This window comes from Rhinichthys klamathensis, unplaced genomic scaffold (assembly GCF_029890125.1).
Source record: "Rhinichthys klamathensis goyatoka isolate OS25496 unplaced genomic scaffold, OSU_Roscu_1.1 h1tg000060l_1, whole genome shotgun sequence".
Lineage (NCBI taxonomy): Eukaryota > Metazoa > Chordata > Actinopteri > Cypriniformes > Leuciscidae > Rhinichthys > Rhinichthys klamathensis.
In genome coordinates, this window is record NW_026606605.1 from 2,027,501 (window position 1) to 2,041,361 (window position 13,861).

Consider the following 13,861-nt stretch of genomic DNA (forward strand, 5'->3'; position numbering starts at 1 on the left):
TCATATGCATTAGGAGCGATTGCATTTAGTAGAGATTTATTTAAATGAATGTTTTACATTTTTCAGGCATAGAAATATCACCTTTCACAATAAATACATGAACCCAACTTAGCATTTTGTTATGAATATAAATTTACTGTTTTATTACACAATTTTAAATGGGTGTTCCGTGTTCCCAATCTGATACAATCTGTCCAATTGTGTTTTTGAAGCAACTTGTAAAATTAAAAAAATATATATATATATTTCTTACTTTTCCCTTAAAATCTATTAAATGTAAATTGTATAAAAATAAAAGTAAACATCTAGTTATACTCTTTGAAAATTCACTGAAAATTCCCAAAACACAATGAATAATTTGAAAACCAATCAAGCACAAATTCCAAACATTTCCAAAATAATAGATCTAATGTTCCATATTCTTTTTTTATTGTGATGTCAGGAGAGGAAGTTGTCTTGACCCCGTTATTTTCTTTAAAATTCAGCAGGTCAGTGCCATCTCTTTAATTAGATTAAAGAAGCAAAACATTTCTGGATTAAACACAACACAATTTTTCTGTATTAAATTATGATTATGTAGGGTCCTATTATTCAGATAAGCAGGATAGCCACTAGACATCACAGTATGAGTGGAGCAGAGATGCCCTTGACCACCAGTGCTTCAGTTTTCACCTGAAGTGTTTTTTCCCCAGTTGTTAGTCAGAAACAGGTTAACTCCCTCTAAATTGGCATTGATCCCTTTTATCATCGTCTCCGTGCACTATCAAGCCCTGCTGGCTCAACAGAAAACTGAACAAGGGCGAGTATGTCCACTCAAACTCTGCTGATTCTTCATCACAGCGAAGAGGATATCCTGTCTTTAGTATAGAGGCGTTTTATGTTTAATAAGCTTCCGTTATGGAGAGTTTCCGTTCTCAGAATACTATAGGACAAATGTCCTTCCTTATCCTTTAGATTCATTAGCAACCAGAAGGGGGAGAACCGAGCTTGGACACAAGTCTTGTACTTGTGCTGGTAAATTCTACACACTGTGTGGAGGACTTTATTTTTTATTAATTTTTTTCAAAAAGAGCCATTGTTTTGCAGAAACCGCTTGCGTGTGCAACAGCAAGTGTCGAGGTGTGCATCTCTGCCCGGGTGATGGTGCAGTTTCAGAAGGAGAAGTCCACAGCTGGTCCAATCCTCCCACACAGAACAAACATGTTTCTTGATGACTCCAGAGTTTGGGCTTTTTGCTGTCTGTATATATTTTCCCTCCCCGTCTTTAAATTTTGCAGGTAGCTGCATATTTTGTCAGGGTGGGTCTCAGGTGTGGATAAAAGAGGGGGTAAGGAAAAAGAGAAGGAGAGAGGGAAAGGGAAAAAAAAGAAATCCCATTTATTTCCGTCCTCCAAGGGTTTCCTTAAAACGCTGACTCGCTCACTTGATGGCAATGCACTGTATGGCTGTATCATTATATGGTCAGCTTTAGAATACCCCGGTCCACAGATGCATTTGAGATGGGATCTCTAAGAATAGCTGCGTGAACAAATATCCGCCTTCACTATCCGAGGCAGGGATTAATGCGAAAGAACATCCAAACATGCAGAAATCTTCAAATTAATTGTTTTGAGAATTGAATATCTTTTTAGTGATCAAGCTGACCTAGTTCAGGGCAGTCCCCCAAAACATTTTGCAAGGTGTGCTCTCATTAACCAGGATAAAAAAAAAAAAAAAATAATAAAAAAAATATATATTTAATATTACATTTTGAACCGTGCAAGTTTACATAAGGGAAATCTGGTTTTAAAATCTTTTTAGTGATCAAGCAGATTCAGGGCAGTCCTTTAAAGGGATACTACACCCAAAAATGAAAATTCTGTCATCATTTACTCACCCTCAAGTTTGATATTTGATTTATAATGAAGATATTTTGAAGAACGATTGGAACCAAACAGTTGTTTGGCACCATTGACTTAGTAGAAAAAAAAATACTATGGAAGTCAATGGTGCCAAACAACTGTTTGGTTCCAATCGTTCTTCAAAATATCTTCCTTTGTGTTCAACAGAAGAAAGAAACTCATACAGGTTTGCAACAACTTGAGGGTGAGTAAATGATGACAGAATTTTCATTTTTGGGTGTAGTATCCCTTTAAAAGCTTTGCCAGGTGTGATCTCCCAAAACCAGGAGAAAATAAATAGAATATAAAATAAAATAAAACAATTTAAAATTTGATATTATTTGTAATTCAAGGTTTATTTGAGCGAAATCTGTATTTTAGAGCATCGCAGATTGCTCTGTCCTCAGCCTGAATAGCACACACTACACAGCAGTGATAAACTGTAGGTCTTCCACAAAAGTGAAACCTCAGCGTTGTGGTGAAGCTAAAATTTGCCTGTTCCTTTAGGACATCAATCTTATAGAGGGCTCTAATGTAAAAGGCAGAAACTTCTCGCCCAGATAACAGGAAAGGATGCAGCTGTGAACATGTACACACCTGGAGCTCTGCCTTGAGAATCTGTTGGGCCAATGTGACCTAATCACCCGGTGTGTACTGGTCAGGAGGAACGGCTTGGAGATAAGAGTGTTCTCAGTATGGGTGACATTCACAGGTGCAATATGTGCAAGGGGCATGACATTTTTCATGCACATATGGGTGATTCTTCAAATAGATGCACTTTTTCTCTGAAATCCTAAGAAATGAAACCTCTTCAAGTTGTGTTTGTATTATGTTAAAACATTTATCTCATGTCCTGATCATGACCTCAATCAGCCTTTAATGTGTGACTATGTTTGTGACGCGGATGACATGTAATGCCATTTGTACTTTTTTATGCATGTGCAATTATGTGTTTTTATTCAAGTGACTTACATTGCATTCAATGCGATTGCTGTGTCTAGTGCCATGCCGTACTATCTTAGCTACAGGAATCTGCAGGACAAATTGTACGTGAAAATATGAAAATATTATTAATAATAATGATAATATTAGGCAAGAGTGCACAATAGAAATTCTCTCATTTAAAATGCATTACAGAAGGGAATTTGCCATTATGAAATCAAAATGGAAAATTCCTAACATGATTCACTGTATTGGCTTCTTATTATAGAGAATAATTACTTCTTTTGGTCTATCTGTTTGTTATTTTAAGTTCATTTTGTTTTTCGTTCAAATGTAAAAATGTAAAATCTTTAAAAATAAAGTAAAAAAAAATAAATAAAAAAAAAATGGAAAATTCCTTTTTTTTTAATGTAATATTGTAGTGTTTATTATAAATGATTTATCCATGCACATCATTATTTTTTTTAATTCATGTGATTTTTGCACTGGTGTGAGGGCGGGACAATAACCCCTCCTCTCCAGCAACCTGTCACTCACATGACATCACAGGAATTTACAAACCATCCAATCAAGCTCACGATAGGGGAGAAAATGTAGACTTCATTTCATGTAGACTTTAAACAATTCTAAAAGATATTTTAATAGGCAAATATAACATACTTTATATATAATAATAGTAATACTCTTAAAAAAAAAAAAAAAAAAAAAAAGACCAGCTATTAATCTAACTTTTCAAACCAGAATTATCGTTTATTTTTCAGCTATTTTTATTTAAAATCTTCCTAGTGAACAACAATGTCCCTTATTTGAAGAATCACCCAATGCACATCCGTTACTGACTGAACAAGTTTGCTCTTGCAGCACTGACCAATCAGAGAGAGGCCACTCGCTTCTCAGTAAGAACTTGATCATATTTTTAGAACATCTTGTATTACTTTCTGCTTGTTTAAGCAAGAAGTAAGAACCACAACTGAAGGTTGCCATGCCCTCTTTGAGTCTAACCCCGCTTTGTCTCCATAACGCTCAACTGATGTAATTGCACAGTGAAAAGGTCACGGCTGACGGAGCAGATTCTATACTGAGGTCCCTTTTGCAAAAGACCAACCGTTCATTTAAACTGAACGGCATGGTGACATTATCTGAGAGTACTTGGTCTTTAAGTGAACTATAGGAGTCTGTAGAGCTGTGTGGTGGTGGTGGACTCACCTAACGGCTCGAATTAGGGTCTTCACTGCTGGAATCACATCCTCCATGGCAACGTCACAGTAAGATTTGTCCTCTGTGTGCTCTTCTCCTACTCCCTCCACTATGAGAGATCAATCCGTAATGAGAGGAGGAAAACGTACACTACCGTTCAATGGTTTGGGGGCAAAGTTTTTTATAAATTATATCTTTTATTCAGAACGGATGCATTAGATTGATCAAAAGTGTCATTGAAGTGCAGCATTTTCAAATAAAATCTGTTGTTTTGGACATTATATTTATTAAAGAATCTTGAAAAAAGTATCACCGTTTCCAGCACGACTGTTTTCAACATTTATAATCAGAAATGTTTCTTCTGCAGCGAATCATCATATTAGTGTGATTTCTGAAGGATCACGAGACACTGAAGACTGGAGTAATGATGCTGAAAATTCAGCTTTATATCACAGGAATAAATTACACTTTATAATATGAAAATAGAAAAATTATTTTAAATTGTAAAAATATTCCAAACGTTGTACTGTATTTTTGGTCAAATGGACACTTTTCACATTTCCGGGGCTCTCAGAAGTGGAAGTCATCATAGTTACAGTGGTGAATGGGAGACGAAAGTACATATATTGTTTAGATTTCCATTTGCTCTAAGTGCTTTGGAGTGTGTAGCTTTTCATTTCTTAAACAACCATGTAGGAAGACACATCATGGCCATATTGACCAAAAATGTATGCACCTGTAGATGGAAATAAATGTTGTGATGTCATTTCGATCAAGAACTTTTGGTCAAGATCTTGTATTGACAATGTAAGAGTCCAGCACTCTTTAAAGTCTCCTCCAGCACATCCCAAACACTTTCAATGAATACTCAGAGGAGCCACTTCATGTGTGTAAATGATTCTTCATGCTCCTCCCAACCATTCTTTTCATGGTCTTCCTACATGGTTGTTCAAGAAATGAAAAGCTACACACTTGTCCATCAACTAGGGTTAGAAGAACTGTTGCCAAACATATAACATGATAGAAACATAATAATCACTGCAATAAGGATCCAATCATAGGGTCTCATTAATGAAACACGAGCAGAACGAATTTGTGTGTAAATTGTGTGTAAAGTGGTTCTGGCGTAAATTTTCGGATTCATTAAAATGTTCATATTTTCCAAATGTTAGTTGGTACACAAGAAATCCACACCTGCTCCCAGCCACGCGTAAATAGTGCGCTTAACACCCGAACGTTTTGCTCATTAATAAGGCTGCATTTTAATTCACCTTAATCGGGTACATATTTGCACAGCATTTTGAAAAAATATTATACATAGTAATTACATACGGTTTTTCTTATTATGAGAGCCAGTAATAGCATCTGCGATGGTGGTCCTTCTCCAGTTTGAATACTATTTTTCCGAAGTGAACTAATTCGTTTTTTGCTCTCAAGCTGATGTGGAACCATTTTCTTCTCACTTCTGGGAATGTTCGATTAACAGATGAAACTCCATTAACTGCATCTGTAATATGCTGCCAAGCTTCCTTTTTTTTTAGGACCCGATACGCCACTATGTACGCTTGAAAATAAAATGTGGCGTTTTGAATGAACTTCTGATAATAAAACTTCAATTTCTGCATCGGAGAATTTTTTTTTTCATTCGCATTCATGTCATATGATGCCCATTGTCGGATTTAATGGGCGGGATTTATGGTAATTGCGAATGAACGTGCACGCGCATCCCATTTACGACTGATTGGAATTCATTAACACACACACACACATTTCACTATCACTATCACAAGTATTTGTGAATCAGGAGATGAGTTTTCAGGAAGGTCTCTTTACGCGCAAATCACTCGCATATTTACTCGTATATTTACGAATGTTTCATGAATGAGACCCATAGACTCTTAAGCATTTGCTTATATAAATCCAAACAGCGACTTTTTCTTTTTGGCTGGGCAGTGTATATAAATTCTTTTGAAATTGAAAATATGAAAAGCTTTACTAGACTTGCGATGCTGATAACTGTGGAAACGTTGCATGGCAGTCTGTGAACTGAAAAGCCTTGGTGAGACTTTTTTTTGAAAAATAAAAAAATCGTATCGACCCCAAACTTTTGAACAGTAGTTTATGTACTGCATGTGTCTGCATGAAGGTGAACATGTCGACAGAGGTATCTACCATCTGCAGCGGGCCGTGGTTTTAGGCGGAGAGAGGTACGGAATCGAGTCCGATCATTGAAGCTCCAGCTTTTCTGGACCTTGCCGGGGCTGGTGGCTTCAGGAACGTTCTCCGTGCTGGGCGAGCGCCGTACATTACCTGGGGGCAAAGGAGAAGCCTTGCTCCGGATAGCCTGAGAGGAGCGGGAATTGTTCATCCTAATGCGGTCACGGAAGCCCATCTTCCCACTGGCGAGAGAATTAGAGGAATGATCTGAGTTGGTGACAAACAAGGAAATTAATCAATCTTCTCATTAGCACTGCCTTGATTTTCTGTATAAGACTTTTTCCTACATGTTCCATAATGTGAAACTTTTTTTCAGTTTGCTTATGTAAGAGGACATATCAACATAGACAAACAGACAGAAGGGTTAGGAAACACACATCGGTCTATCTACAGGTGGTGAGTTTAATTTACATGATAACGCTGACACAACAAAGGAAAATGGTTAGTCAAAGACATATGCTGCCCTGTGTGAGCATCACATCATTTCATAGACATTTGGGTTTATATTTAAATAGTTAAGAAAGCATATTGAGCGCAAGTTCTTGAGCTGAATGGGGCGTGACAGTGTATAAATCGTGCAATCAAAAGGAGCAACTGGAGAAATGCAAGAGCACTCTTTGAATCCATGGTACCACGCACAAGCATGCTAAAGAATGTAGCCGAAACATTACGTGTAATCAAACAAAATCCACTTAACTTTATTTAAAATGATGACATTTCAAATAATTGATTACAACATGCCACAAAGTAAGATTTTCTACAGTCATCATTGAAATACTGTTTCAATCATGCACATAGAGGTCACAAACCTCATGCACACTTTATCAAAGAGCATCATTTTGTAACTCAATCTACATCCGATTACGTTTAGCATGCTAACACATGCTTAAACACATTAAAGGATCTGCAGATCTGTCTAAACACGACTCGTACATGCATACCTCCCCTACAAAAGGTCTGACCTTGATATCCCTGCATTCAAATGTTACAACATGCCATAAGTTATTTAGCCTCTCAAGAACAACCGTAAAGTATAACTGACATGCATATCAGAATAAACCATGATGAGAAGCAATTGAGGTTTCAGTAACACCCGACCGCATGGTTTATCTTTGCCCTGTGAGCACATGCAGGCCTCATCTGTGTGCATTCAGTCCTCTGTTCTCTGATCAGCCTCTCACAGATAAGGGCAGTGGATCAGTGAGATTATTGAGCTAGTGCAGCCTTCACGTTAGGAATATACTGAATCCAGTCATGGTGAATGCATCTACGAGTCTCACTGAATGGGTGGAGCTGCACTGGATCAGTAAGGCTCAGAGAGTTTCAGGCATCAGGGACGGGACGGATCGAGCCCAGTGTGCACAGGCACATCACACATGGATACCTCTGCTTACTGCCAGTATGAATCCGGAAGAAACCCCTCTTTTTAGATACGAGCTGACTGAAGAGACACACAAGGGAGAGGGAGGGATTCGTGAGGGGTTGTGAGGGTTAGTCGGCTGTGCCAGGACACACGTGTTACACTTGTTTTTAGTGTGCATTTTCGGGCAAACATTAAAATTTATCAGACGCAATTCACATGGATCTCGTTCTTGTAAGTCGATTTGGATCCAACTCAGTTTGTGTAACTTAAAGGTAAACTATGTAACTTTTGGCGCTTCAGTGGTTATTGAGAGCTACTTCTCTCTGTTTATCTCAATGACAAGTGGATTCTCCACTTTGGTGGGCGACTCGGTCTAAAATAGTCTGAATATAAACCCTTATTGGTCACACTTTAGATTAGGGTCCAATTCTCACTATTAACTACGTCTTTTGCCTCAATAAACTCCTAATTATTGCTTACTAGTTAGTAAGGTAGTTGTTCAGTTTAGGTATTGGGAAGGATTAAGGGATGTAGAATATGGTCAAGTAGGAAAAGGCAGTAATATGTGCTTTAGAGGTACTAATAAACAACCAATACCCTAGTGACATGCATGCTAATAAGCAACTAGTTAATAGAAAGAACTGGACCCTAAACTGAAGTGTTACCCACTTAGTATAGACGTAGTGATTCAGGATAAGACAAAAACACGGTTTGTAAGATGGATTCATGATGTACTCGCTCATTATGTAAATGTTATAAATTTTAAACAAAAAAAAGTTACTTAGTGTACCTTTAATGTAATAACTTAAATGCAAGTAGGAATAGTTCATCCAAAAATGCAAGTTTGATCCTCATGTATTCAAACCTAGTATGACTTTCTTTCTTCTGTGGGACACAAAAGGAGATGTTTTGATGCTTTTTTCCATACAATGAAAGTCAACGGGGACTGGGGACGATCAAGCTCTAAAAATTAAGTAGTAAAAAAATGCAGTCCATGCAGACATCTGTGATATATTTCAAGCTAAAATACTGTATATAGCTTTGTGTGAGGAAGAAGCCAAAATTTAAGCTGCTATTTGCTTCCACTGCATTCAAGTAATTTACCGTAATCACGAGATGACAACAAAAATAGCTAAATGAATTTGCAGTGGTCAGGTGGTACAAGTCAGAGCTCTCAGAAAATTTTAAGTTAAAAAGTTATATTTACGAGTTCTATGAAGACATGAATGCTTTTTACAAGTCGGAATCTCATAATTATGGCAATTCCGACATGGCGTGAACGCACCTTAAAATCCCTCCGCCGTTCTCATAATGACATACATTTCAGTCTATAAAACAAATCTATCGTATGGCTCCAGCACACAAGTTGTATGAACCAGTTATAATGCCCTTTTTTTGTAATTTTTTGGTCATTCTTAACAGCTCCAGCTTACTTTAATTGTTAATACTGCTAAATATCTCTTTCTGTGTTCCACAGATGAATGAAAATAATACAGGTTTAGAGCGACATCAGGCTCGATATTCCCTTTGGGCAATAACGTGCACTTCAAAACAAAGTGTAACTTACTAATAAGTGGAGAAATAAGTGCTTTTGGAGAAAGGGTTGATGAGCTCACACACACAATCAGGATCAGCCTTTCAGAACATCTCTGGTCTTTTTTTTTTTTTTTTTTTTTTGCACTGAAATGAAAAACTGCCCCAGGATCAATTTTAAGGGATACAACATGTGCAACGTATAGGGGTGAAAGGTCATTTAGAGGAAGTTGAGTGAGGCAGGCAGGGACAGGGTGGCATGCAGATACTGGCCACTAGAGGTCAATGCATCTGAATGCAGCCAACCATCATCACGTTCATTTTAACATCGTCACTCGAAACAAAAAGCACCTCAAACTGTAAACACAGCATGGCCAATGACACTTCCCATTGGGCGAAATAGTCGTCTCAAAAGCCTATCACAAACCTGCATGACACGTCAGTCCTCCTGAAAACGTGAATGGATGGAGTGATGGCAGAGAGATGAGGAGGAGAGGAGGAGAATGGAGAAGTTGAATGAAGGGCTATGAAGATGGGGTGTGAGACACACTGCAATGTCAAAGGGTAAAGAGATAATGCTCGCACACAAACGTGCGCAGACATTAACACACACAAAGGCCATTGAACGGCATCAGATACGAGATCAGTTAAGGAGATTTTATTCTATCTCAAAATTCCAACTTATCTCCCACAAATTAAAGAGTAGAACATCACATATCTGATACATCTTTCAATGCCCTAGTATAGATGTGTAGTATTAGTATCAGCACAAAAAACAAGACACAAGCAGACAGAAAGGCACGCAAAAACACAAACAAGTAAAACTTCAGCAACTGATTTAACTGCAGCTTATTGGAGCGTCAGGTGCTGAACTTCCTGTGAACACTTTACATAATGATTTAAGGTGCCCCTATTATGCTTTCTTTTGGATATTACCTTTCATGTAGTGTGTGATTGCTATTTGTCAATGTAAAAGGTGAATTTTTGTCTCCCTGATGCCTGGAAAGAGTCATCAGTAATTCCAGTCTTACTTCTAGCATGATCGTACGTAGGTTTGTAACACATTTGCATAATGGTCTTCATTGGCTGCCTGTCAACAACTCCTACTTTGACGCGCCCTCAAACACTGTAGATGTAGCTGAGACTGGAAGTGTTTGCTTCGTGTTGTCGGCGTGGTTTTCAGCGAAAACAAATACATTTTAGGCTATGTTTACACGGAAACAATCTGAAGAGAAAACGCAAAAGTGGCGTTGCGTAATCACTTTTTATTCTGCGTTTAGACCATAGACATTATAAGAAATGGACAGAGCCATCTCATTGGAACTCAGTTGAGACAGTTGAAGCCCATTTTTAGCGAATTTTGAGCACTTCCGTTCCTGACGCGCAGACTCAAACCGACTCAAACTAAGCTTGATGACGTGAGCAACCTGTCTGACAGACGAGAATTCTCTAGTAGCTGTGCGTGAAAATTGCCAACGTTAATCTTGCAGAGACGGGGAACTTGAGCAAAGAGTGCTTTGGCGTGAGTGAGCAGGAGTAAGTATTCCGTTGCTTTTATGGACTCATTATCTATGGGCTTCTCCCTTGACGGGACGTCCCCCCGATTGCCTGCGAGCTTCTCCTCCTGTCTGTACGGTAATTTCTGTACAGCGCGACAGAGAGTCGAGTGGTTATGACGCAATCGTTAGCCTATTTTTACTAAATCTGTTTCTACGGGGCCATAATGTAACATAGAAGGTAATGGAGCCCTTTATACATTGTCGTGTTTCTTTAGAAATAAATAATGGACAAATGGAGTCTTTAAACGCCTCAGATGTAAAGTTATTCGCTGTCAAAGTGACGCCAAAATGAATGGGAGTCAATGGAAATGCTAACGCAAGTGAAGTTCTGCTACAAGATGGCGGCACCCGGCCAGCTTCAACTTCCGGTCGATGGATTACCCCCTTGGTTTAGACAAGCGTTATGGGTGGGAAATCTGCGTGCATATGGTGACGCAAAAGTGAGTGAAATTCGATGTAGTATGCACTCCAGGCGGCTAGGTGGCAATGTGAAGCAGATCTGTGCCTTCACTGTCTAGCAGACTTTTGTGTTTTTACCCTTTAGACGGGAACGCGACGGTGGAGCGTTTTAAGATTTCCACTCTGGAGGGTCGTTTCACTTTTTTGCGTTTTTAAGCCCCCAAAACGCCGCCGCCGTGTAAACGAAAGGCACATCTGCTAAAATATTTTTACGCTTTCACCCGCAAGCGTTCTCGTGTAAACAGGGCCTACATTCCTTGATTCCTCTTTCACGTCTCCTTGCACTTGGATGGACACATACACACAAAATTAGGTCAAAATACCAGTCTCGGCAAGTATTCTCGTAAACACAGTCGGTTCTATCTCAAGAGAAAGAGAACAAGAGAAAGATGTGCATCATTATAATGGATCCATGTATTCTGTCTTAAAGTGACAGCAGCCTTTAAATAATGTATGCAGTATGTAATCAATGTTAATCAAACTACAAAACGTAGCTTTAACAAAGATGAATCTATATTAAATTTATACAGTGAACATGGTGTTATTTTACATTTTATTATTACATTTCTGTACCTGAAATGAATACTACAGTTAGACCTTACTTTATTCGTAACTTTCTTATATTGTATTTATCTATGCTTGTGATTTGGGTATTTGGTCTTGTTTTTTACTGACTGCTCACTTAGACTAGTAGTTTTTGAACTAAAGTGTGCTTTAAGTAATCAATGCAAAGCAAAGTTACCCCCCACCATTTTGTTTTCTTGCTGAATCAGAAAATGATCCGATCCCTGACTCAAAAACAGTAATATGATCCGTGAGTTTTGAGAACAATTGAACCACTAGTTCGTATTACTGTGTATCAAGTGTTGAAGAAGAGCTGAAATTCATCTCCTTTCATCTGCGACACACACTGTAAGCAGTCGACCAATCACAACAGATTGGGCCATCTGACCAATCAGAGCAGAGCAGGCTCTCGGAAAGGAGAAGTTTAGAGAGCATGAATCCTTTATCGAAACGTTTCGGACACTGTGAGAAAAGAGCTGACGCTGCAATGTATATTATGAGAAAATTAAAGTGTTTTTTGACCTTGGATGCATGTAAACCTATTGTAGGAGACCTCTAAAACTAAATTAAGAGCTTTTAAAATAGCATAATAGGGGCACTTTAAGTAATGACCTGAAACTTTACTACACTACAGTATGCTAGTATGTGAATTGAACTGTATTACTGAAATTGCAGGGAAGAGTTAGTGTCCTCTAGGAAGATTAAACTGGACAGTGGCGTACCTGTCCCCCGACAGGTAGGGGGAGCTGTACGGCCGGAGCCCCGACAGCAGGGTGTGGTAGGAGTTGTGGAGAACCTTCTTGGTGCTACGCTGCCGTTGGAGGTGACTGAACAGTAATGTCAGTTCTCTGACCCACAAGCAAAAAATGAAAATAATCAAACATGATAAATGAAACAAAACAAAAAAGGAAAAAGAAGCCAAACAAACCAACACAAAGCTAAAAACAAAATGGTAAATTAAGCATCAAAATACTTTAAAAAGACAGGGATCATTCCGTTTATAAAACGTCTACTGTTTAAATATGATATTTGTGTACTGAAATACACACTTCCCTGTCATTTTAAATGAATTATAATTAGTCAAATTAATTCACCCAAAGATGAATGCATGTGGGATAAATAATATTAAAGGTAAAAATAGAAATATATAATTAAGAATAAAAAATGTGGCATAATATACTATATAGAAACACTGAGATACTTCATAAAAGGAATTAAATCATATTTTGAATTAAACAGTCAACCAATTATTGAACCATCAAAATTTGTGAAATTTGTTGGTTTCAAGAATATTTATAGGAGCTTTTAAATTACTTCTTGAGTTTTTAATTAGTGTTTTATCTACAAATATGTAGAAAATAAAAATCCTTCAAAGATTAAATTTGCTTAAGAAGCAGACTGTATAAGTTATAAGTTTAACTTAATTCTTGGTTTATGAATTTATTATTTTATTCATTTTTAAATAAGTTATCTAACTTAAAACAATAATCACATTAGGGTTTTTTAATAATAAATAAGTGGTATTAAAAAAATCTGGTTACAATTTCTATTTCTCCACATTTTTCATCCCACATTAACTGGAACTAAACTTAAATCTTATGTAACTCATGAAAACTCATAATCTTTGCTTTCAGTACATGCAAAAATTAATGTTGCAGATGAATAAAACAAAAACAAAAGGAACGGCAAAACTATCAATTAAATCATGATTTCTGGGTCAAAGTACCATTTTTAATTAAAGAGAAATAAATTTCGTGTTTCTGTGCATGGAGGATAATAAAATAAAATTGATAAATCGGTCTGATTGATGCTGAAGTATTTGGGATATTTTGAACCCCTTCTTTTTGAAATCATGACCTCAAAAAGGCAAAGCCACCTGTCAGTCATATCAGTTACACACAAGGCCAGTTGAACGCGCACAGCACAGAAAAGCATCTCCACCGAGGGCTTGGTTACATACTTACCTGAAGGACGGCAGCATACTGTCATAGAAATACCAGGTGGCTGTGAGATATGAGTGCTGAGCATCTGTAGAGTAGAGCCGCCATGCAGCCTGGGGAGACAACACGACACAGCACGGCACAAGATGACCCACCCAGACGTACATGCACACAACACACACACATATTTGGACGTGGAAATAGAAA

General features: G+C 37.8%; 1 protein-coding gene across 3 annotated transcripts in view; it reads right to left on the minus strand.

The window, feature by feature from the left end:
• Positions 1–13,861, minus strand: part of LOC130084301 (potassium voltage-gated channel subfamily KQT member 4) — a 75,677-nt gene that overhangs the window by 9,482 nt on the left and 52,334 nt on the right. The window contains exons 8-12 of one of the 3 annotated variants that reach the window (XM_056249640.1): positions 13,679–13,767; positions 12,437–12,562; positions 7,621–7,677; positions 6,192–6,418; positions 4,029–4,128 (exon numbers count right to left, since the gene is read on the minus strand). In XM_056249640.1, coding sequence (XP_056105615.1) covers positions 4,029–4,128; positions 6,192–6,418; positions 7,621–7,677; positions 12,437–12,562; positions 13,679–13,767 — 599 coding nt within the window. The remainder of the gene's footprint in view (positions 1–4,028; positions 4,129–6,191; positions 6,419–7,620; positions 7,678–12,436; positions 12,563–13,678; positions 13,768–13,861) is intronic. The other 2 variants (XM_056249639.1, XM_056249638.1) reach the window with 2 other exon arrangements.